We start from the raw sequence: 23,688 nt of genomic DNA, 5'->3' as shown, positions 1-23,688 counted from the left end.
TAGGATGCTTTTAGACAGTTGTTTAACATTAGCTAGTTTTATTAGGTGATTTGAACTTAATCATAAGATAAACTGCCCATGTTTGTTTAAAAGGATGTTACGAGTATTTGAATATATGTCTTTCGGTAATGTATTGACACGTCTTTATTACACTTAATAAAGATTGTCCCTTTAATAAAACTATACTTCAAAGCATATCTTACATTTTTTGGGGAGTTAAATGCTTGGTTGGTCTCTGTGGTTTACAAAAATTGCATACTTGGTCCTAGTGGTTTACTAATTACATACGTGGTCCCAAAAGTTGTTAAAAATGAACTCGGTTGGTCCCCTGACCTAACCTTTGTTAAATTTCTCAGTTAATTATGTGTAAAATGACTATATTACCCTTTAATTTCTTGAATGACTAAATTTCTCAATTAATTTCATAGTTAATTATGTCCCCTGACCACAACCTGCAACTACCCCCTCTGTCTCTCTCTCTTTAGATATATTACCCAGCTTCCATCTCAAAGATTAATTCCATCCCCAAGCTTCAATCTCTATTTGAGTTTTAAAGTTTCGTGGTTTTAATTCTTTGCAGATGATACAAAACCTAACAAAATTTAAATCCATAAGAAATCACACTGGTATACGTCACTGGCACGCAATTCCGGCAACGACAGAGCCGTCTGGTTAGTGATGGATGGTGTTGGTAGTGGTTTTCTCATCTCCGATAGGGATTGTGGCTGATAGCGGTGATGTCAGTTGGGATGGTGGTTGATGGGGATGATGTCTTGGTGGTGTCGTGGTGGGGAGTTAGATGGTGGCTGGTGGTGGAGAAGACTTAGAACTGGTGACATTCCTGAAGGTGGGTGACGGTGGTGGTGGGGTGTGATGATGGTGGGTGGTTACGGTGGGGATTGTAGAGAAAGGAAGTAGAGGTGTAGTGTTTATGCGACGGGAGTAGTGGTGGTGGGTGTCGGAGATGGGTGACAGTGGTGAAGGTGGGTAACTGGTGGTGTCGCAGTAATCTGACAACGAATCAAAACCCTTTCTGTTGTAGAGATTTTGTCTCTATTTTATTGTTACAATTGGACAAGATGATGGTGGTAGTTTTTTGAGAGAGAAAGGTTTGAAGAAGATGAGTGGTGGACCATTTTCTTTATATATTTTTTTATTGCCTTTAATTGTTCAAGGGTAATATAGTTATTTCACACATAATTAACTGAGAAATTTAACAGAGGTTAGGTCAGGGGACCAACCGAGTTCATTTTTGACAACTTTTGGGACCACGCATGTAATTAGTAAACCACTAGGACCAAGTATGAAATTTTTTCAAACCACAGGGACCAACCAAGCATTTAACTCTTTCTTGGGACAAATTTACTATTCGTATATTAGTATTAGGTTATTGGATTTTATCATCCCAATTATCGGCTATTGGCTGCTGTCACTCTCAACTTAACACTTAGTGTGTTCGGGCACCGCGTCGTTAACTGAGCACTAACTCAGTCAGGTTTTTTGCCTATGTGACCCTCTTGTTATGGCTTTCGATATTGACCATGTTGTTGTGATACCTGACATGTTATAGTGTTTTTTTTTCTTTCATGGTTTAACTAGCATAAATAAGAGTTTAGATTCTCGTCATTTTTTTAAGATACATGGATATAAAAAGTAGATAGTTAAAAAAAAGACTTTCTAAAGAACATCTGTAACATCGTAATATGCTGAATACAACCATAAACATGTCAAGATCGGCTTAATTTATAATTTTATAAACTTACTAGCACATCATGTTGTATGAAAAAATCAATCAAATTTCTTATGGGCTCCAAATTCTGGATGAATAATACAATCTTCTAGTGCTATTTTATTGGTTATTGGGTTATTGGATTTAAAAAACCTTAACCTTCACCATTTGATCGATAACACTTTCAACTTATAAATTGTACCACGCCACTCCTAACTATCAACTTATTTTTCTCTCGTACTCTGAAACTAACTAAACCCTAAGCTAGTTAGTTTTTTGTTGGATATGGCATTTGTGTAGTGACATCACACTTATTTAGTGACGTAGCATCTGATGTGTCACTTATTTAGTGACATGGTTTGTTATGACGTGAAATTTGTTGTGGCACTTTTTTAGTGACGTGACGTCTGACGTTAGCTAACTGTGTTAGGGTTCAGTTTGTTTCGGAATGCTAAATGCCAGAGGAAAATAAGTTAAAAGTTGAAAGTGATGTGATATAATTCATAAGTTGAGGGTGCTATTGGCCAAATGGTGAAATTTAAAGTTATTTAGATCCAATATTCATGTTATATGGGATAGTAGAAATATTTCCTAAATGTCACGTATTATTCCACCCAATACAACCCTAGTATATGTAGTTTGGGTACTTTTAAATCACCGTCATAATTGGTCAAGGTAGTGCATTTGGGAAATGAATTTTAGTTCATGAACCCGAAATGTTTACCATTGCATAAGAAAATATTTTCTATTGATTTAGAAACATCGTCATAATTAATTTGGGTACTCTTGGTACAATTTAGGCTAAAATGAGGAGATATCCCCTCAATGGTTGGTTCAATTTGTATACTTTGGGGTGCCCCTACACCTTATGATTGTTAAATATCATGTGAAAACAATATATGATGTTGTCATGAGTAAGAGTAAGCTTATATGCAAAAGCTCTTGAGACTGTGTCATTTAATCTATCAATGTAAAAACTGCATCATTTGAGTTAGATGCATGTGAATATCAAGAAATTCAATCACAATGTTTAACATACTTGAAAAGTTGTATTATCATTCTACAAACAATGGACACGGTACAAGAAGTACACACAATAAATTATGATGTGAAGAGTAAACACATGGAAAATTACTTTGTATGTGTTTGATGAAAATAATGTTTTAATTTAAGCTAATCATTCATGATTAAGTGGTCTAGTGATATGGTGCTTACTCTAACATAAGATCCTATAAAAACAAGGTTAAATGTTGTTTACACGTAAAAAGTTTTATGTTTAGTTTTTTATTGTTACTCCCTGTTAATATGTTTTCTAATAGATGTCTTAGGAATTTTATAATAATATATTTGTGTTCTCATAAACATGAGTTTATATAAAGATGTATGAGACCTAATTTTATAAAAAGTATTAGATTAGGATTATACCCTAACAAAATCTGACAACTAACATATGATCAACGGAGAAGTTTATTGATCTCTGGTTCCTACTGATCTATCGCTAGTAATGTTAATTTTGTAGAAAACTTCTGATGTTTTTCTTTGTAGTGTAAAATATTAGATTTGTAAGAGTCGGGCCCCTCAATTTGAATTACGAAGGTCCGGTCCCTATTAAGTTTTCCTTCATACTCTGCCACCACATATGATGAAGCGTATTAATCATTCCGTAATCAAGCGTTTTCCGGCACGATAACCCACCATAACGCCCCATAGCGCCCGGGCACACTGCCCCTCAGGGCGATTTGGCTTCGAATTGTTATTACACGCGATGGACATAACATCTGGAACACATTTGCCTCTCACACACATACACATATATATTTACATACGTATAGAACCCAGTGTTGTAAGAATGGCTAGGCGCTAGTCGGTCGGTGGGGTACCAACTAGCGATTAATCGGGATTAATAGGAACTAATCGGATCAGGATTTTTATATGAAAATATGAAATTTTTAGTTATATATATACACACAAAAACATTTTTATATGTAGTTTTTTAAAGTAGCCATGTTTTAACATCTCATTGACCCATTTTCTTAAGTAACTGAAGGGAATTTATAATGTTCAACCAAAATTTGGCCGACATCTAGCCAAAATTTGGCCATAATAGGACAATCATTGACCGCCTAGCGATTAATCAAACAATAATTGGTGAACCTCCGATTAGTGAATAATTGACGACTAATCAGAGCTAATCGGAGTCTTTACAACCAATATAACCCCACATCTACATAACACCAACTACACACTCATACAAGCAATATAACCCGACATCTACATAACACCAACTACACACTCAAATTACACATAAACTTAGCGTAAACAATGAGATTAATATTCTATCTTTTGAAAAACATGAAACAAAACCCTAACAAGAGCACAAGTATAATTACTTTTCAAGTACAAACACTATATAACACTTGCAAGTCGACCTACGCGCATGCAACGCAAGTACACACCATACCCTAAAAGCTTCACCCACAGAGTCAAGCGTTAGGTGTACGTTTTACACTTTTACTGCTCAGCAACAACTACTTCCCTTTTCTAACTGATTTCCCTTCCCCACGCGCTCCCCCCTCTCACGCGCTTCTTAACTTCACCATCCAACCATCAACAAAACTCTCAAAAGTCTCCGATTTATATTTTATTTTTCTTCACACACAAACACAAAAACCCTAATTTCACCCTTCTTTCATCACATTCTTCACAGGTATCTCTTCAAATCTTCGTTAATTACATATATTCGTTACAGAATATACATACATACGACGTGTATCTATAGGTATAATTGATTAATCGTATTTTTTTAATTTTTTTTAATTTTTTTTATTAATAGATGAAGTTAATCGATCGTATTGTGTGTTTATGTGTTCCTGTGTTCAGATCTGGATAAAATTTTGAATTTCGATGTGTAATTGTTCGTGTGTTTAAGCTATTTTGCGGTAATTTAGGTTTTTTTTTTTGTTATGTTTGAAGCTGTGATGTTTCTGGAATCATATAGGTGTTGATGTTGATGATTTTGATATGGATTGGACAATGTATGAAGAGTATTGTGGAGTTATGTTGTGGTTAGAGCTAAATGTTGTGTTATTAGGTTTTATGGAGGTGTGGTTTTCAGTTAGGGCATGTATATCACTGTATATGTGAATGGTTTATGTTTTCAGGAGGTATAAAATAATATAATGAATTTTGTTGTGAGATAGGGGAAAGTAGATAAAGTGATTTGTTAAATTTAATGTTTTTTTGGTGGTTTTCTGTCTTAACGAAAAGCGTTATTGATCACAAAGTTAGATTTACCGAACAAAATGATCAATTTGGGATGACCGGATGATAAGGAAACATAATATGATGGAGAAAGATGTAATCATCTTAAGTTCTTAACGCGCGGCGCGTAGAATATATTACGTTAGTTAATTGGAAGAAATTGATGACATTATTATGGATAAAATTTTGAATTTCGATGTGTAATTGTTCGTGTGTTTAAGCTATTTTGCGGTAATTTAGGTTTTTTTTTGTTATGTTTGAAGCTGTGATGTTTCTGGAATTATATAGATGTTGATGTTGATGATTTTGATATGGATTGGACAATGTGTGAAGAGTATATTGGAGTTATGTTGTGGTTAGAACTAAATGTTGTGTTATTAGGTTTTATTGGAAGTGTGGTTTTCAGTTAGGGCATGTATATCACTGTATATGTGAATGGTTTATGTTTTTAGGAGGGATAAATATAATATAATGAATTTTGCTGTGAGATAGGGGAAAGTAGATAAAGTGATTTGTTAAATTTAATGTGTTTTGGTGGTTTTATGTCTTAACGAAAAGCGTTATTGATCACAAAGTTAGATTTACCGAACAAAATGATGAATTTGGGATGACCGGATAATAAGGAAACAGAATATGATGGAGAAAGATGTAATCGTCTTAAGTTCTTAACGCGCATAGAATACATATGTTAGTTAATTGGAAGAAATCGATGACAATATTATGGTTGTGACTTGTGAGTATTGTATTATAATTTTCTTTTGTTGAGACCTGAGCCATGCAAATGTAACAGTACCATAAAGAAATTATGATTGCTTTAAATCTTGGAATCTTGGATTGCGATAAAACAATTTATATGTTAAATACCGGTTTGATAACATTGCAACCTGGATAATGCTAACGCGATTCTTGCTAATTCAATCACAGGACGGGTTGCTTGAACGTTATGGATACAGATGAAAAGATTGTTGCTAAAGGTGAGAATTTGTCATCTTTAGCGTCTCTCATGCATATTATAATATTATTGTAGAAACTTCTTTATGTCATTTCACAATGATTGGATATATTAATCAATTGTCGGTAGGAGAGACACGCTGGTATTGACATATTGACCCATGTAATCTACTCCTAACCATCCATAGAGAAACTGCTAACATAAACTATCAAATATCTTGGCCGGAAAAAGATCTTTTTTACATTATTACTTAATTATGTTTTGAAATATAACTTCTTTTAATGGATTACTGAAAATGCACAATCATCTATATGTCAAGAATAGGCTAGGGCTAGGTCATAGCGGGCAAAGCTTTTAGTTATTATTTTGCCTTTCCTTTGTGTGACTGCATTTACGGTAGTTATCTATTTTAACTTTGACTGCTATCAAGTTTAGGGGAGCAAAACCACATTTTGGACGTAGCATAATTTTCCTTTTTGATGATTATGTTTCAATCAATTATGCTCGAATTTTGAAATAAGAAAACACGGAAAAAAATTTATTGGGCCAATAGTATTATTGGTTTGTTATTATCAGGAAAAGTGAAAGGATGCGGCTCTTTACTTATCATTCAAAATAAGCAATGTAAATCAGAACATTGTAACAAACAGTCAACTTGGTTCCTATCGAAGGGTTCTAAAGATATTAAGGACAAAAATGATTTATAAAATGGTTGACTGCTCTTGCAGATGTTGAGCCAGAGTACCTTTCTGTAGTGTGGAAGAAGTTGTAGAAAGAAAGGTGAGGATATAATATAATTCCACCATACACTTGATGTACCTTTTATATGTTTGAGACCAAAAAAGATAGTTAAAAACTTAAAATGGGGAGATTGGCACTGATTGGCTAGAAGTTACAGTTTCATTGGCTTTGATTATTAATGCTGTAAAGCCGCATATTTTTAAACCTGAATTAGTGCTTTGAATATTTGATATGCAATACAGTGGTTAATATTCTTAATCTAGTTTGACACATGATTTTATGCTTGAATGTGTATCAGTCGATTCTTGGTGACTATTTATAGTTTTGTACATATTTAGCATCTATTCTTTTTTTATAAAAATCTGCATTAGACAGTATGTATTCAGTTTTCTATTTGTGGCACTTTATGAACTATTATTATACATCTATTTATCTGACTGTTGCTCATTTGTTTCCCTTTTTATTATTAATTCTACGCTTTTTATGCAAAAATTCTGTACTATAGAAATATTTCAAGGTCATTACACTTTCTGAATTTCCCCTTGCACTTATCTACTGACTTTTTGCGAGTCGTGAAAAGTTTCTTGTCTAAATTTTGACCAAATATGCATACTTGTATCTTTACTCCTTTAGTTATAAAGGATCCTAAATATTTATTAAGCAAAAGAGCGTAGATTATGATTAAAGATGTTTTATGGCTGATGATCACATTCGAAACTGGCGTCTGTTTTGCAAGGTGCCAGTATAACAAAAAGTTAAAATGTCATTTTGAGTATGTTTTTCAAAACATTCAAATCCTTTAGCATGTTTTATTTGGCATTTTTTTGGTTCCTTTCATGGCAGGTCTGTTTTAAACTTTGCACCTAGAGCCTCGGGCCTCCTTATTGGCGTGTTGGTATGTATCAAGCCTTTTGTTGTAATCAATGAGAAATTTAACGATGCTTTTCCTGAGTGTCTAAAGTTTATAGGTTATAATGATAATTTTTGTAATTCACAATGCTCTTGTTGAATCAATTATTAACGAAAAACTCATGCATAGTTTCTTTCTTTAATCCTTTTCTCAGTTTCATTTATACCTAGAAAAAGTGAATTTATTTTGCTTTTCACCTTTTAACCTTTTTTATGTATTTCATTTTTTTTCCTCTTTTCTTTCCAGATGTTCAAAGTATATCTTCCAGTGTTCAAAGCACCCCAGATAAAAACGGTCACTCAGATGATGCATCAAGAACTTCCGGTCATCAACAGTTTGTGAAGTCGGGCACACCAAAAGATTGCGGCAAAGAGAGAAAAAAACAACCCGCCTTTACAAAACACCAAATGGCAGAAGCATCCATCAAACCAAATAAAAAAATACTAAAAAACCAAGATCCCAAAAAGTCAACTGTAAGCCCCAAGTGCCTGCCTAAAAAACAAAACAGAAAAGGGGAAAACCCCATTCGGATTCCTCTCATAGAATCAAACGGTGAAACGAAGTTTTCAGATACTTGGATCTGCAAGAATTCGGCATGCAGAGCGGTTTTGTCGGTTGCTGACACGTTTTGCAAGAGATGTTCTTGTTGCATTTGCCACTTGTTTGATGACAATAAGGATCCTAGCCTTTGGTTAGAATGCACTTCAGATTCTTCCAGTGGGGAATCTTGTGGTTTATCTTGCCACATTGAATGTGCCCTCCAGCATAGGAAAGTAGGGGTTGTTAATCTTGGTCAATTAATGCAGTTAGATGGGAGTTACTGTTGTGCTTCTTGTGGTAAAGTTTCAGGGATACTCGGGTGAGTTTTTTACCTTTTCTTACACGTTTAGTATTGGCAGGAACATAGTTGTCAATAGTGGCTATATCGCTCGCTATAGCACGTTACGTAGCGATGTGCCCATATGGCGCTATAAGGTGTTTAGCGACAAATCGCGACTTTTTCTGTAGTTTTTTTTTTTAAAATATGACTTGCGTTGCCCATTAGGTTTTTTTTGTTTCACAATTGTAAAAAAAAAGTGTATTTAGATGAAATATACATGCGAAGTATCTCTTAAATTTTCTACTACTTTACCGCTAACATGTAATAGCGGGCACCAATCCGTCGCTATCACTATGTAGCATATAGGTAGCTTGTCGCTAGTTATCGCTATTCACGATTGGTAATTATGGGCGGGGAAATGATGGGGCGAGTAATGGGTTTGGGTCAAAACATACAATCTTTTATGTGGGTTAAAGCAGACTGGGCTGATCCATAAACTCGTTATCTGTTTATTGAATTTGTAAATAGTTAACTTGGTAAATATGATCACTAAAAGTCAAACTATGTATTAACGTAATCTAACTTTTTTAGTAAAGAGATTTAAGAGTTTTTATGCCTTTGAACCTATGCAGTTAATCTCGGCGATATCTCGGTGATATCTCGGCGATATCTCGGCGATATCTCGGTTATCGGCCCCTAACCAAAATATCGGTTTCCGATATCGGTCATATATCGGTCAACGATAATATCGGTGGTCAACGCAGAAATATCGGCCGATATCTTGCAAAACCGTATCGGTTGTCTCGGCGATATCTCGGCTGGGCCAATTTTGTATAAAAAAATTCTGGATTTCAGCAAAAAAACAAAGTTAAATATGGTGTAAAAGCTGCTGGGCCAATTTTGTATAAAAAATTCTGGATTTCAGCAAATTTCCAGCTCAGAAACCCATTTTTTTGCACCGATAACCGATATTTTTCCGCATATATCGGTCCTTGACCGATAACCGATATTTTTCCGCATTAACTGCATAGCTTTGAATACATCTCAGATGACTTTCTACTTGTTTGACCTGTTTCTGTTTTCATGCATTTGACCCATTGGGTAATGGTTTGGGTTAAAACATACAATTTTTAGTGTGGGTCAAATCTCAAATCAGGTTTGGCCATGTTGGGCTGACCTGCAAAGACTTTTGTATCCACTTTTTTGAATTTTTAAATAACTAACATCTATATATGATTTCATAAACGTTGTTATTATAATATAATATATAATATATTCCAACTATTTATTTGTAGAGTAACTTAGAAGGTTTTATGCCCTTGAATACACATCGGATAACTTTTGACCATTTTGATCCGTTTCCTTTTTAGTTGGATCTTTTAACATAACCCATTTGACCAGCTAGAGATAAAACACAGCCGAATTATAAGTAAACGGGTCGAATATGTCACCTCTAACAGTTGCCTTTTTTCATTTATTTGTTAATTTTGTTCTTCTTGTTTCTTATTATATTATATTTCTGTTAGTTTTTGAGTTTCTTTTCTTGTTTGGCCATTTAATTCTTGTAGGTATTGGAAGAAGCAATTGGTTATTGCCAAGGATGCACGGCGTGTTGATAGTCTCTGCTACAGGATATATCTGAGCTTTAGACTTTTGGATGGAACGTCACGATTTCAAGAACTCCATGATATTGTTAAAGAGGCAAAAAATAAGTTGGAAACTGAGGTGGGCCCACTGAGTGGAGTCTCAGCCAAAATGGCCCGTGGCATTGTAAGCAGACTTGCTGTTGCAGCTGAAGTTCAAACACTGTGTACTACTGTGATCCAAAAAGCCGATGAATTCTCTGCTACAGTTTCTAGCACAAGCCTGAAAGGCAAAGGTACTTTTAAGTTTTAACGGACTTTATGTTTTCGTTAGTGGTGGTAAAACGGGTGGGCTGGGTAATCGGTCAAAACTTGTTCTAGGTTAAACGTTAAACCATTAGCCGTGATTCGGGTTTGGTTGACCCAAAACACTTTTTGTCTGATTCACATATAAGTCCCTCAAGTTTATCTTTGCATGGTTAAATTCCTATACTTCTGAAAATTGGCATTAAATGAATAAGTTCTAATAAAGCTAATTATGCGAAAAAGAGGATCTTTGTTTTAACCGTCGGAAGTCCTGAAATTTTGTCATGCACAAACGGACTTTTATGTTAATAATGAAGGCAAGGACTTTATTATTGCGCTAGGAGTGTTCAGAATTCGTTTCGAATTCGAATAATTCGAAGTTCTATTTTGCTCGATTCGATTATCAAGAATTCGTTTTGATTGTCAAGAATTTGAATTCGATTCAATTTGAGTCCAGTAAATCGAATAAGAATTTATAATTTGAAATTCAATTTGAAATTCAATTTGAAATTAAAATTATACATTTTTTATTTATTATTTTACATATAATACATATGGGTCAAGTTATTCTACAAAGTCTTTTAATTGTAAGAAGTGTAAGAAGGATTTATAGAGTGACAAGTGTCTAATAACCTAAAACTAAACCCACTACATCACCACCAAAAACCTAAACACCCCCCCCCCCCCCCCCAACCAAAAAACCTAACCCCCCCCACCCCGGCAAAAAAAAAACAAAAAAAAAAATATACCTCACAAAAAAAAACCCCCAAAAAACCTAAACCCCCCCCCCCCCCCCCCCACCCCCCACCCCCAAAAACCTAAAAAAAACCTAACCCCCCCTCCCCCCAAAAAAAAAAACCTAAAAAAAATCTAAAAAAAACTAAACACCCACCCCCACCCAAAAACCTAAACCCCCCCCCCCCCACCCCCCACCCCCTCGGCAAAAAAAAAAAAAAAAAAAATTTTAGGGTGGGTGATGTGTGTGGGGGGGGGGTGGGGGTTTAGGTTTTTGGTGGTGGTGGATGTTTTAGGTTTTTTTTTTTTTGTAGTGAGTTTTTTTGTGTAGTGGGTTTTTTTAGGTTATTGAACACTTGTCACTCTATAAATCCTTCTTACACTTCTTACAATTAGGATCCTTTGTATTTGATCCTAATCCTAATACATATATAACTTTTATTGGGCTATAGTATAAACTAGTCTCTAACTCTCTAAGTTTATTCAAAGTATTAAAATATCGCGTTACAAGGCCCATAACGAATTTATTACATATTTAACTGAATTTGAATCAAAACGAATTTATTCGAATTGGCTGGCTCTTAATCGAATTCGAATTCGAGCAAAAAAATTCAAAAAGTTTGATTTGAGCGATTCGAAAATTTGATATTCAATTCAATGAACACCCCTACATTAACCTTTGAAAGTTGAGGGAATTAATTATTGCTATGTAGATATTTACTGTGTCAGACACGCTTATGTTAATATACACTTGGTCTTTTTTTCTCTCTTGCAGAAGGTTCACTTCCAGCAGCATGCAAATTCATATTTGAAGAAGTAACAGCTACTTCTGTAGTACTTGTTTTAATAGAACTATCTACAGCAATATCCGACGACATTATTGGATTCAAATTATGGTACTCTAAAACAACAGAACCAACACACACACAAGATCCCATTAAAACATTCCCAAGATCACAAAGAAGAATTCTGATATCCAATTTGCAGCCTTGCACTGAATACATGTTTAGGGTTGTATCCTACACTGAAATAGGCGATCTAGGACACTCAGAAGCCAAATGCTTCACCGCAAGCGTGGAACTAATTACTAAGAAGCCTAATTCTGGTATGGTTCCTCATAATGAAGGAACCTCGGGTGCAAAAGATGTTGAATCTGACTCGGGTTTTAGAGTTCGTGAACTTGGAAAGATCCTACGGTTAGCCTGGGCTCAAGAACGAGGTTACTTGGACGGTATTTCAGGTATAATATACATATATTTTGGTTAAAATTAAGGGATATTATATCTCAAGGTCACCCAAGTATGTATCTGTTTTTTTGAGTAAAGTACACGGATGGTCCCTGTGGTTTGCCATAATTTTGGATTTGGTCCCTAGCTTTCCAAATGTACGTGGATGGTCCCTATGCTTTGCACTTTGTAATGCATTTAGTCCCCAGCCAACATGCTAAAGGTTTTAGTATGCCCGAGTTTGGGACTAAATTTGTTACAAAGTTAACCACATGGACCATCCATGTACTTTTGGAAAGAGCTGGGACTAAACACGTTACAAAGTGCAAACAACAGGGACCGGACCATCTGTGTGCTTTTGGAAAGTTGGGGACCAAATCCAAAAAATTGTTAAACCACAAGGACCATCCGTGTACTTTGTTCGTTTTTTTTATTTATATATTTATGCCAAATCGCTTTACAAGCATGCAGGAATATTGATTGCTACAATAGTATTTTTGTGTTTAAAAATTCAAGGTCCTTTTCGTCATTAATCAGAATTTTTTTTTTTTTTTTTTTTTTTTTGCGAGTTTTGGTATAAACAAAACTAGATATACAAACTCATTTTTCTTGCATTGAAAGAACAAAGCATCTATTATATCTTAATTTTTCTTTTTTATTTAAAACTTAAATTGAGGTCAAACCACACAGAATAAAAACAAACTTTTTTAGACTCGGTAAACGATTTTAGCCATCAATTTATATTTTGTAACTGATTGTAGCAACGAATGACCTGATTAACCAATCACATTTCAAAACATTGGTCTAATATTAAGTCTCATTAGAGAATTCATTTATGAAATATTCAAAAGTTTATGGTTAACCAAACACCGCTAATTTCAGGTGCAGATCTGAGCGGGCTTAGTAAAGTGATCAAGCCCGAAACACCAAAATCAGATGAAGCGTGCCCTGATATAAAAGGGCTCGACTTGAATGTCGCAACTGTACCAGATTTAAACGAAGAAATAGTCGTTCCAATCGATTCTTACAGGGATGAAGTTAACGGTGAGCCCGATAACGGTAGTGGTGAATCCGAAAACTGGGCCCACCATAGATCCAACGGGGAAGTGTCACGAAAGAGGCCCGCTAGCACAAATGAAGAGACACTTGACTGTGATAGCACTCTGATTAACGGGTCACCCCTTGGGCCCCGTAAAGGTGGGCCCGGCAGCTTGGATGAAAACTTTGAATATTGTGTGAAAATCATCCGGTGGTTGGAGTGTCAAGGGTATATTAAGCAAGAGTTTAGATTAAAGTTGCTGACATGGTTTAGTTTAAGGTCAACCGAGCAGGAACGCCGAGTGGTCAACACTTTTATCCAGACCCTGATTGATGATCCGTGTAGCTTAGCTGGACAGTTGGTTCACTCATTTGCTGACATCATAAATACCAAGAGGCCCAGAAATGGTTTTTGCAGTAAGCTGTGGCATTGAACCCGCGAGGATTTACTAAAAACAGTGAGAAACAGTTTATGATATTATCGTGCAGTTTGTCTAGCTAGTATTATAAAATAGCGTGACTTAGAGGGTCATGAGCCATGCGTTGAATTGCCGTTTCTGATTTATGTTGATGAAACATTTGCTGATCACTTTGCTTGTTTTTTTATAGGCATTTTTTCTTCATTGATAGGGAAGATGGATACAGTTGCTGAACTTGTTTAGTCAGAAATCAGTTGGAAGTTGAATCTAATTTATCATTGTTTTTCAATCTAAAGTAGTTATATTTTATATATTGTCTATTTATGTAGAGATCGGATTTAGATGTACTCGCCTTCTGCTAGTCATAGAAGCATCTATTAATGTACATTTTTATCTTCATTTAACGCGATGTTCTCTTAAAACCGAATATCTATTGGTTATTGTACCAAAGGTTTTAGTAAATCCTCGCGGTATCACTAAACCCATGATCATCGGAATGGTTTCCTTGAAATATTTAATACCAGAGGTTGTCCCAAAGGTTTCTCGTCAATATTCAACCATAACATCTTGTTTATGTCAAAAGCGTTGTTCATTTAATCATTTGTGCAACCATACCATTTTAAGCATCATCATGTCATGGCCCAAAACACAGTAAAAAGATAAAATCATAGAACTCACCTTACCCTTACTTACATTTGATGCTCGTTTAATCCAATTATACATCACGTTCCCTTAACGTTCTATAGTCGATACAATGTTATATTGAAACCAAATGCCAAATATGACAGAAGTTTGAAACGAATGCTATTTAATGTTGTATGATCCATCTTTTTAGAAACCGTTTTTATCCATCACACTTAATCGGCAGGAAACAACTATAACATTATATATTTCTACTTTGAGTTTGGTTAAATATAGCCCTAAAAATAAAGGCTATTAGAGCACATATAGATTAGTCCCTAAATTCTCAATTTTTTCGTATGTCATATCAGCCATTTCAATATTGTTTCAATTTCCTCTATTTTTTCCATTCTTCTCGTTTTGACCCACTTTTCCCTGTTTTCCCTACACATAGATGTGTATGTATTGAGTCTTGGTGAACACCGATGAATATTCATTAATCGGTGAAGAAAAAAACCCGATTTCTAGAGACAGTGTTTCCGGTTGGTCTATTCCAGTAGTCCTTACTCCTTACCTCGTCTCCAAGTGTCCTCTTACTAAGGGGCCGTTTGACAAGTGGTTAAGTGCTGAACTACTAAAAGGTATGAACTAATAGCGCCGAACCAGTAAGATGTCTGAACTATTAAGAACCAATATAATGTTTTACCGTTCAGAGGTAAATGTCTGACCAATTCAGATTAGTGGTCTTAACTATTCAGAGGTAAATGTCTAAACCATTCAGATATATGTGCGAAACAAACATCATGAACCATTAAGTATTGAATTAGTAGTCTGAACCACGAACCACTGTATGTAGTTGACAGCTAAACAAACAGTTTTATCAGATTGAGATCAGTAGTATGGGGGTGTTTGGGTTAGCTTATTTAAGTTAAAAAGGACTTTTTGTGAGAAGAACTTATTAACTTATGACTTTTTGAAAAGGACTTTTTGAAAAAGTGTTTGGGTTAGCTTATTAGCCAATAAGTCAATAAGTAGTTTTTTTAAAAGGTGTTTGGTTTAACTTATTCATGTAAAATGACCAAAAAGGACATCCTTTAATAAGTGTTTGGTTTAGTTTATTTAATTTTTTCCCCTCTTCTATATTCAAGCAAGCATGCATCGACAAACTGCCTGAACGTAAAATCATCCCACAATAATCTCGATTTATTCATGTTAGATGATGTTTCACAACCAACGACTTTTTGGCCGATTTCATCCATTGACTAAATGCCGATAAACATCAGTTAATATAAATAGCAACAACAGTAAATAAACAAACATCAGATGTAATTTTAATAAACAACCCAGCCGTCACATTTGTTTTGAGTAATTCAAACATCAGCAGCAGTAAATACAAACAAGTCAAGAAAGGAGAAGAAAGATGTAACGGTATTTCCACAATTATTTATTTCTTATATATATTATACATATATGTTGGATATGACACAGGGGGGGTAAAAGCAACTATAACCCTTGTTCCCTGGGAGAAGCCATTGTAAAACGATGAGTGAACTCTTATGGGGGTAAGTTGGAGAGGATGATGTCTGCGGCAGAGAAGGAGTTGTGGAGGGCCATTATGGGGAATTTGTCCACAAAAGGACTTTTAGGGCTTGAGAAGTAAGGAATCCTAACTTCTTGAAAAGCTCCTTCTCAAGGGTAAAATAAAAGTCATTTTAAAAGTCCTTCTCTATTTCCCAAACACTATTGCAACAACTTATTAACTTATAAAAGTCAATAAGTTAAAAGTTGAAAGAAAATAAGGAATGCCAAACACCACCTATATCACCAGTGACTCCAGTCTTCTTCTTCAACTCTCTGCAACACCGATTACTTTCGATCTGTAAGACTGTAACAACATCATGGCTTCTGCCGATGACTTTGTGAAGGGGAACGTCTTGCCAAACGGCGTCGCTGTTATCACTCTCGATCGTCCCAAAGCTCTCAACGCCATGAATCTAGGTTATGTCTTCTCTCTCATCCAAAATCATCAAGTAAATATCACTGTTTTTTGATGATAATATACATGCACAACTATAGAACAATCGAATTTGATTGAATCGTTATTCCTAACACTTCTAGGTATGTTTATTAGCTAGATGTACTTGTACGAACTGAAATCACATATTTCCTGTTAGTTTTGTATCCTATTATATTAGATGTTCTAACTAGAACCGTTTCGGATTACAGTGAAAGGATTTAGGAGAAATTAGATTCACTTGAGCTGTAATTAGTGCCTCTGTGTTATCCTTATTCGTGGATTTAAAATAATCGAGAAGATATCGGTGTAGATGTTAGCACTTTTGGTGATGCTATATGTATATAGGACACACTTGAGTTTTGAATTCGTTATTCGTAACACTTCTAGGTTATTTGTAATTATTATTAGCTAGATGTACTTGCACGCACTGCAATCATATATTTACGTATATTACGAATCGAATAATCGATGAACTAAATAAAAGGTGAACGGTGTGATGTAAGAACAGTTTCTGTTTACAGCGGAAGGATTTAGGAGAAATTAGATTCATTCGAGCTGTAATTTGTGCCTCTGTGAGTCTGTGTTAGTGTTACTTATTTGTGTATCCAAAAGCATTAAAAATATCAGTGTTGCTGTTATCACTCTTGATGACGCAATATGTATGGGACAATCGAGTTTTTGAATCGTTATTCGTAACACTTATAGGATTGTCTAGAGCAGTTATAGTTAGATGAATGTGAAAGGGCGAAGTAGGATTTCAGCAATCACGTATGGTTATTAGTAATATTTATTAGCTAGATATACTTGTATGCACTACAACCATATCTTTGCTGTTAGTTTTGTATTCTAGGTTCATACGAATCGACAATGATTCAAGTTATAGGTGAACTGTATATTATAAGAAGAGTGTCAAATTACAGTGGAAGAATTTAGGAGAAATTAGATTCACTCGAGCTGTAATTTGTGCCTCTGTGTTAGCTTTGTTTATTCGTGCAGCTATAATGAATATTGTTGCTACATGACGAGATAGTGAGTCACTCCCCTAGGGTTAGTCGATATTTTAGTTCCATTTGAATGAGTTTAGTCTGTTCATTCTCAGTGATGTGTTTTAAGTACCAATTGGAGCTGAAAATTGTTTTTCTTTTTCTTTCCTGCTATATATGCAGATATGGATTTAAAGTACAAAAGTTTTCTTGATGAATGGGAAACGGACCCAAACGTGAAATGTGTGCTGGTTGAGGGAAGTTCATCACGAGCTTTTTCAGCAGGTACCATAAATCAGAGCTTATTGTATATCAGAAACTATCATGTTCATTCTGTAATCTGCTTAAGACATGAATGAGTGATTAATACTTGATTATGTAGTTTTCCCATCTGCCTTTTAGAATAGCATTTTAATATGGTTGTTATGAGAAGTTTCAAGGTTAATATTTTTGCTAATGCAGGAATGGATATAAAGGGGGTCGTTGCTGAAATCCAAAAGAACAAAAACACGCCTCTTGTGCAAAAGGTTTCTCAATAATGTTCATTGTTATGGCTTGTTTTTTCATTTGATAATTCTGTTGCAGGCACCATATAGGGCTGTAAACGAGCCGAGTCGAGCCGAGCTAGACCCAGCTCGAGCCGGCTCGAACTCCATTCGAGCTGGCTCGGCTCGAGCTCGAATTTCAAATCGAGCTGAGATTTGAGGCTCGAGCTCGACTCGATAAGAATTCGAGCTAGCTCGGCTCGGCTCGGCTCGATCTAGCTCAAACTAACAAAAAACCGCACAATTTTCTACTTAGAAAGCCCTTAAAAATGAATTTCTTCATAGACTAAGGGCCATAATTGACATTTAATTTAACCATATGGCTAAATATGCAAGTATAAATAGTTAATTCACTTTGTACATTGTCTTTACCTTCTTTTATAGGGGAAATACTCCCTTAATTTTTGTTTTCTAAGCGATGTGGGACAAAAAAATGAAGGATGTAAACCTTATCGAGCCAGCTCGCGAGCTCACGAGCCGAGCCAGACCAAGCTCGAGCTCGGCTCGTTTACAAACCGAGCCGAGCCGAGCTGGCTCGTTAAAAACCGAGCCAATTTCGAGCCGAGCTTTCTTCGAGCTTTTTTCGAGCGAGCTGCGAGCCACGGGTTTTTTGAACACCGCCACCATATTGAGTACATTTGTGTTTAATTACGAAGAACACGAAAACTGCTGTAATAAGCTTTTGCTTATTGCAAAATGAGTAAAGTACACGGATGGTCCCTGTGGTTTACCAAAATTTTGGATCTGGTCCCTAGCTTATCAAAAGTACACGGATGGTCCCTGTGGTTTGCACTTTGTAACGTATTCAGTCCTCAACCAACAAATCTAAAGGTTTTAGCATGTCCAAGTTAGGGACTAAATGAGTAAATGCGTTACAAAGTGCAAACCACAGGGGCCATCCATGTACTTATGGAAAACCCTAGGGACTAAATGTGTTTCAAAGTGCAAACCACAAGGACCATCTGTGTACTTTTGAAAAGGTAGGGACCAAATCCAAAATTTTGGTAAACCACAAGGACCATTCGTGTACTTTACTCCTGCAAAATTGTAGCATTTTACTCAATTAGTTTGACGTTATAGCTTGTTAATATCAATTACTTCTCCAGTTCTCCAGTGTAGTTCCTTACTTTGTTTATGAAATTCTGTTGAATAAATTTAGAACTAAACCCTTTGGCTCTAATGTGGATGTGGTTTGAACTACATATCGGTTTTTCCATGAAACTATCATTTTATCTTTAATGTGTAATTCCAGTACTTTTGACAACATATAACCATATTATTATAGTATAGCTTTGCTTTAGGTAACTATATGTCATGTAGAGACTAAATTATGTTTCCACAGGTGTTTGCGGCCGAGTATTCTCTTATTTGCAAAATATCTGAATACAAAAAGCCATACATAAGCTTCATGGATGGTGTGACAATGGGATTTGGTATTGGTCTATCTGGACATGGTCGCTACAGAATTATAACAGAGGTAAGTTACCTTCAAGCTGACTATAGTCTGCTGGTAGAGCAGAACTTATAGCATTTTTTAAAGGAATATTGGATTTTAATAATCCTAACTATTCGTCGTTGGCCGTCAACAGTCCCAACTTTAAAAATAACCACTGGCAGTCCTAACTTTTAACATATTGGCCTCCAATGGACCCTGACTAACAGAACTCTAACGCCGTTAGTCTTCGGTCGCCGGAAAACTGATTTTTGGCTGGAAAACTCAACATTTTTGTCCCGAACCTCTTTGTAACCTTATTATGGACCTTTGGGAACCTTTTTCTAGTAAAAGTCCCAATTATTAAAGTTGCCGAAAAATTCCTTTTTCGCCGGAAAACTCAAATTTTTGGCTGGAAAACTCAACATTTTCGTCCCGAGCCTCTTTGTAACCTTAGATCGGACCTTTAGAAACCTTTTTTCTGGACAAAAACGGTTTTCTGGCGACCGAAGACTAACGACGTTAGGGTTCTGTTAGCCAGGGGCCATTGGTGGCCAATATGTCAAATTGTCAATAGTTGGGACTGTCAGTGGTTATTTTTGAAGTTGGGACTGTCGGCGGCCAACGGCGAATAGTTGGGATTATTAAAATCCAATATTCCTTTTTAAAAAAAACTGAAAGTTACATTTATAATCTTTCTTTCAGAAAACTCTTCTTGCTATGCCAGAGAATGGAATTGGTTTGTTTCCGGATGTTGGGTTTGCTTACATAGCAGCACAAAGTCCAGGAGAAGGATCAGTTGGTATGTATGTGTAAATCTAGTAGGAGGCATTGGTGTTCTAATTCTTATAAGAACTATAATACTATATAATCAATAATGGAAATATTATCTTATGGTCTCTTAACCTTTAGAAGTAGTGACATTATTGTGTGTACTGTGTGGCTTAGATGTTTACTCGTTATAAGCCGGTGCTTTTGACCCTTTATGTTCCTGAAATTTATGTTTCTTATGGACATTTGAAGCTTTAAACTAGAACTATCCTTATGTCCCAAAATAGAGTAAAATGCCATTTTCGTCCCCGAGGTTTGGCCAGTTTTGCGACTTTTGTTCAAAGGTTTGTTTTTCCGCATCCGGATCCAAAAGGTTTAAAATCTTGCCCTTTAAGTTAGCAAAAAAGATGGAAATACCTCTGACTTAACGGAGAAAAATGGATGGAGTTAACGAGCCGGATGAAAATGACAAGATTTCAAACCTTTTTGGATCCAGATACGAAAAAAAACAAACCTTTGGGCAGAAGTCTAAAAACTGGCCAAACCTCAGGGACGAAAATGGCATTTTACTCCCCAAAATATCTACAGTGTGCATGTCAAGGAGCGCATAGATTTTATGTTGCAACTTGCAAGTCGATATATGTCATCGTTGTCTCATTATCTTACAAGATGTCTGTTGTGCACACAGGTGCGTATCTTGGAATAACTGGAAACAGGATTTCTACTCCAGCCGATGCACTTTATGTAGGTCTTGGGACTCACTTTGTTCCATCCGGAAATCTGGGCTTACTTAAGGAGGAACTTTTATCAGCTACATTGTATGTCTCTTATCATCCCTTACTGTTCACAACTTCACACACACAGGCATCTATAATATAATTATATATATATATAACAGTATAACACTAATAAATGACACGTTAGACTCCATAAAATATAGCTATTTGTTGGTTAACTAAACTATCTTGTATAGGTGATGGGGTTGATCCATTACTAATAACCGGATTGACTCAGTTTATGTTTAAATGTTACGCGCCAAATAAAAAGCTTTTATCTGATGTAGTGTACCCATATGTGGTAATAGTTTTTTTTTATTTAAAAGTAAAGTGATTATGTATCGAGTATACGTATTGTTATTCTATACAGTTCTGAGGATCCACATCATGATCTCCAAGCAATATTGGCAAATCACAGTAGCACACCCGAATCGGAGCCCCGATTGAAGTTACTCTTGCCTCGTATAATTTCAACATTCGGTGCAAATAAGTCTGTTAAAGAAATAATGGAGGAACTTGAACAACATAGCCAAAGTGCTGATACGACAGGTCGTATAAGTTATATGCTTTATAAAGTTTGGAAAAATGGGTTGGTAATGGGTTGGGTTAGGTAACAAGTTAAAAACGGGTTCGGCTCAAACCGGGTACGTGTTTATACAAGTCGGGTTGGGCTGACACATCAACACTAATATGCCCATTTATTTTGTATCTTGTAATTAATTAGGGTTTATTATAATAGGAAAAGTGGATTATTTTAATCTCAACTATTGCCTATTGGCTGTCCTATCTAGCGAATGTTTTGTCATTTGTGAGAGTCCCAACTTTTAATCTATTTTCCCCAATGAGCTTTTTCTAATTGAGGTTTAACCCAGTTAGTTTTTGTTGATGTGGGCTGCTTATGGCACTCCACGTCATCAAAACTTTGCCACATAAGCAGTCCGCATCATCAAAAGTTTGACCTTTTGCCACATAAGCAGTCCACATCAGCAAAACTTTTGACTTTTTTGCCACATAAGCAGTCCACGTCAGCAAAAAACTAACGGGGTTAGACCTCAGTTAAAACAAGCTCGTTAGGATAAAATAGGTTAAAAGTTAGGACTGCCACAAAACATTTTGTTAGTTGGGACTGTTGACGACCAATAGGTAATAGTTGGGATTATTTAAATCCAATTTTCCATTACAATATTATTTTAGTTTAAGCAATAATATAGTTCTTCTATACAACAGTTTAGGGGTGATTAATTGTTTGAATACCACTTTGGGTGGCTTTTGACCATTGGAGAGAAAATACTTTACAGCCCAAATTGACTTATTTATAAGGCAAATTAGTTAGAAATGGCACCTCTAGTGCTTTATAAAGCTTTTAGTTTTTTTTTTTATTGTGATAATTAATAACATTGTTCTTAACTATGAACAGTTTCACAGTGGGCTACAGAGGCTCTTTCGGGGATTAAAAAAGGTGCTCCGTTTTCTCTTGTTCTTACACAAAAATATTTCTCTAAAGTCGCCTCTGCGCGCGGAAATCATGGTAACGAGTTGTCCAAGGTGAGTTCCCATATGTTTTCATTTAATTGCCTTTGGTGGAGGGTTTTTAATGACATTATTTGATAATAATTAATAACATTGCTTGCTATATGCGTCTATTTGTTGTGATTAGTTAAATGGCGTTATGAAATCCGAATACCGAATTGCATTAAGGGCTTCACTTCGAAGTGATTTTGCTGAAGGGGTTAGAGCGGTATTGGTGGATAAGGATCAGGTTTGTTACTCTCTGGAAATACTTGTAATAAAACTTATTTTTCAAATTCACACAAGCTATAATCGAAAATGTTGAATATTGATTTATAAAGCAAACTGCACCTGTTGAATCTTGATTTATTAAGCAAACTGGAACTGTTGGTTTGGTTTGGTTTTTAATTTTTAGTTATATTTGTTTATTAAACATAAAAGAATGCCGTTTTGTATATATGATTCATGAATATAACAATATATATTTAACTGCCAACTCCAACAATAAAAAAAATACTTTAAAGGCTAACTAGGCGGTTCCAAGTTCCAAACAGTTGGTTGGACAAGTAATCCGTCAAACTGCCAAAACCAAACCGTGAACCAACCACATAAGTTTCAAACTGTCTGACTTGCTTCGGTTTCAACGATTCGGTCAGCTAGTATTTGAAGTATGCGGTATCATTAATCTAAACTTATCGCGTCTGGTTTAAGTTGGGTCTGATCGATTTTATTTTCATTGAACATCTTTTGGTTTTTCTTTCTAATAGAATCCCAAGTGGAACCCACCAAGCTTAGAGGAAGTTGAAACAAGTGAAGTGGAAGTTCTTTTTGAACCATTAGGCTCGGAGGCCGAAGAACTCTGTGTTTAAATCATCTTCGTCTAGTCATCCAGTGACAACTACATTAGCATTGTAAGTTTTAAGAGATCTGTATGTGTGATACATGTACTCATATAAATTGTTTTTTCTGTAGTTTTAGATTCCCGATGATTCCAGCGGCTAAACAAGTGATGTGAATTATAGGACACGAAATCATTACATAAACCTAACATAAACTTCGTGGGTTTTGTATAAGTCGAAAAATTGAGTTATTGGTCATGCTTGTGTCAACATCGAAAAAGTCAAGTCGTGTTCATGTGCAAATGTCTTGACACAATTTTTGAGTTCACAATCGGTTTGATATGAGCGAACACGTCCCGTTTAATGTTTAATACCGTGGACATTGAAAAAATAGAATAATAATATGAATATAATAACAAATAACATATTACAACGGATGTCAATTGAACATTCAATGTCGCCTTGAGAGAAAGGG

At 35.6% G+C, this 23,688-nt stretch overlaps 2 protein-coding genes across 8 annotated transcripts; both read left to right on the top strand.

The window, feature by feature from the left end:
• Window positions 1–4,289: 4,289 nt before the first annotated feature.
• On the top strand, window positions 4,290–14,124 carry LOC110886868 (VIN3-like protein 1). Of its 6 annotated transcripts, XM_022134732.2 has the most exons (9): window positions 4,325–4,436; window positions 5,915–5,964; window positions 6,671–6,722; window positions 7,527–7,578; window positions 7,840–8,452; window positions 9,982–10,292; window positions 11,813–12,277; window positions 13,146–13,759; window positions 13,911–14,124. In XM_022134732.2, the coding sequence occupies exons 5-8, from the start codon at window positions 8,001–8,003 to the stop codon at window positions 13,733–13,735; spliced, it is 1,818 nt and encodes a 605-aa protein (XP_021990424.1). In that variant the 5' UTR covers window positions 4,325–4,436; window positions 5,915–5,964; window positions 6,671–6,722; window positions 7,527–7,578; window positions 7,840–8,000; the 3' UTR covers window positions 13,736–13,759; window positions 13,911–14,124. The 6 variants fall into 6 exon arrangements, with proteins under 6 accessions (XP_021990422.1, XP_021990424.1, XP_021990426.1 ...); XM_022134734.2 differs by lacking the exon at window positions 6,671–6,722; XM_022134733.2 differs by lacking the exon at window positions 7,527–7,578.
• Window positions 14,125–16,057: 1,933 nt separating this feature from the next.
• On the top strand, window positions 16,058–23,471 carry LOC110886867 (3-hydroxyisobutyryl-CoA hydrolase-like protein 3, mitochondrial). 2 transcript variants are annotated; one of them, XM_022134729.2, is made up of 11 exons: window positions 16,058–16,339; window positions 17,525–17,626; window positions 17,804–17,868; window positions 19,229–19,363; window positions 20,024–20,120; window positions 20,778–20,907; window positions 21,236–21,414; window positions 22,283–22,410; window positions 22,523–22,624; window positions 23,142–23,285; window positions 23,347–23,471. In XM_022134729.2, the coding sequence occupies exons 1-10, from the start codon at window positions 16,240–16,242 to the stop codon at window positions 23,241–23,243; spliced, it is 1,140 nt and encodes a 379-aa protein (XP_021990421.1). In that variant the 5' UTR covers window positions 16,058–16,239; the 3' UTR covers window positions 23,244–23,285; window positions 23,347–23,471. The 2 variants fall into 2 exon arrangements, with proteins under 2 accessions (XP_021990421.1, XP_035834738.1); XM_035978845.1 differs by having other exon boundaries at window positions 16,060–16,339; window positions 23,142–23,471.
• Window positions 23,472–23,688: the final 217 nt, after the last annotated feature.

Source organism: Helianthus annuus, chromosome 10 (genome assembly GCF_002127325.2).
Source record: "Helianthus annuus cultivar XRQ/B chromosome 10, HanXRQr2.0-SUNRISE, whole genome shotgun sequence".
NCBI lineage: Eukaryota > Viridiplantae > Streptophyta > Magnoliopsida > Asterales > Asteraceae > Helianthus > Helianthus annuus.
The sequence above is the reverse complement of the archived record's forward strand: the minus strand, read 5'-3'. Positions and strand labels throughout refer to the sequence as shown.

Excerpts from the sequence above, each read along its gene's own strand:
- LOC110886868 (XM_022134730.2), top strand. The coding sequence starts at position 5,934 with ATGGATACAGATGAAAAGATTGTTGCTAAAG. Across the intron at positions 5,965-7,839 it reads TGAAAAGATTGTTGCTAAAG|ATGTTCAAAGTATATCTTCC; the intron begins GTGAGAATTTGT and ends TTTTCTTTCCAG. Across the intron at positions 12,278-13,145 it reads TTACTTGGACGGTATTTCAG|GTGCAGATCTGAGCGGGCTT; the intron begins GTATAATATACA and ends CGCTAATTTCAG.
- LOC110886867 (XM_022134729.2), top strand. The coding sequence starts at position 16,240 with ATGGCTTCTGCCGATGACTTTGTGAAGGGGAACGTCTTGCCAAACGGC. Across the intron at positions 16,340-17,524 it reads TCTCAACGCCATGAATCTAG|ATATGGATTTAAAGTACAAA; the intron begins GTTATGTCTTCT and ends CTATATATGCAG. Across the intron at positions 20,121-20,777 it reads TCCAGGAGAAGGATCAGTTG|GTGCGTATCTTGGAATAACT; the intron begins GTATGTATGTGT and ends TTGTGCACACAG.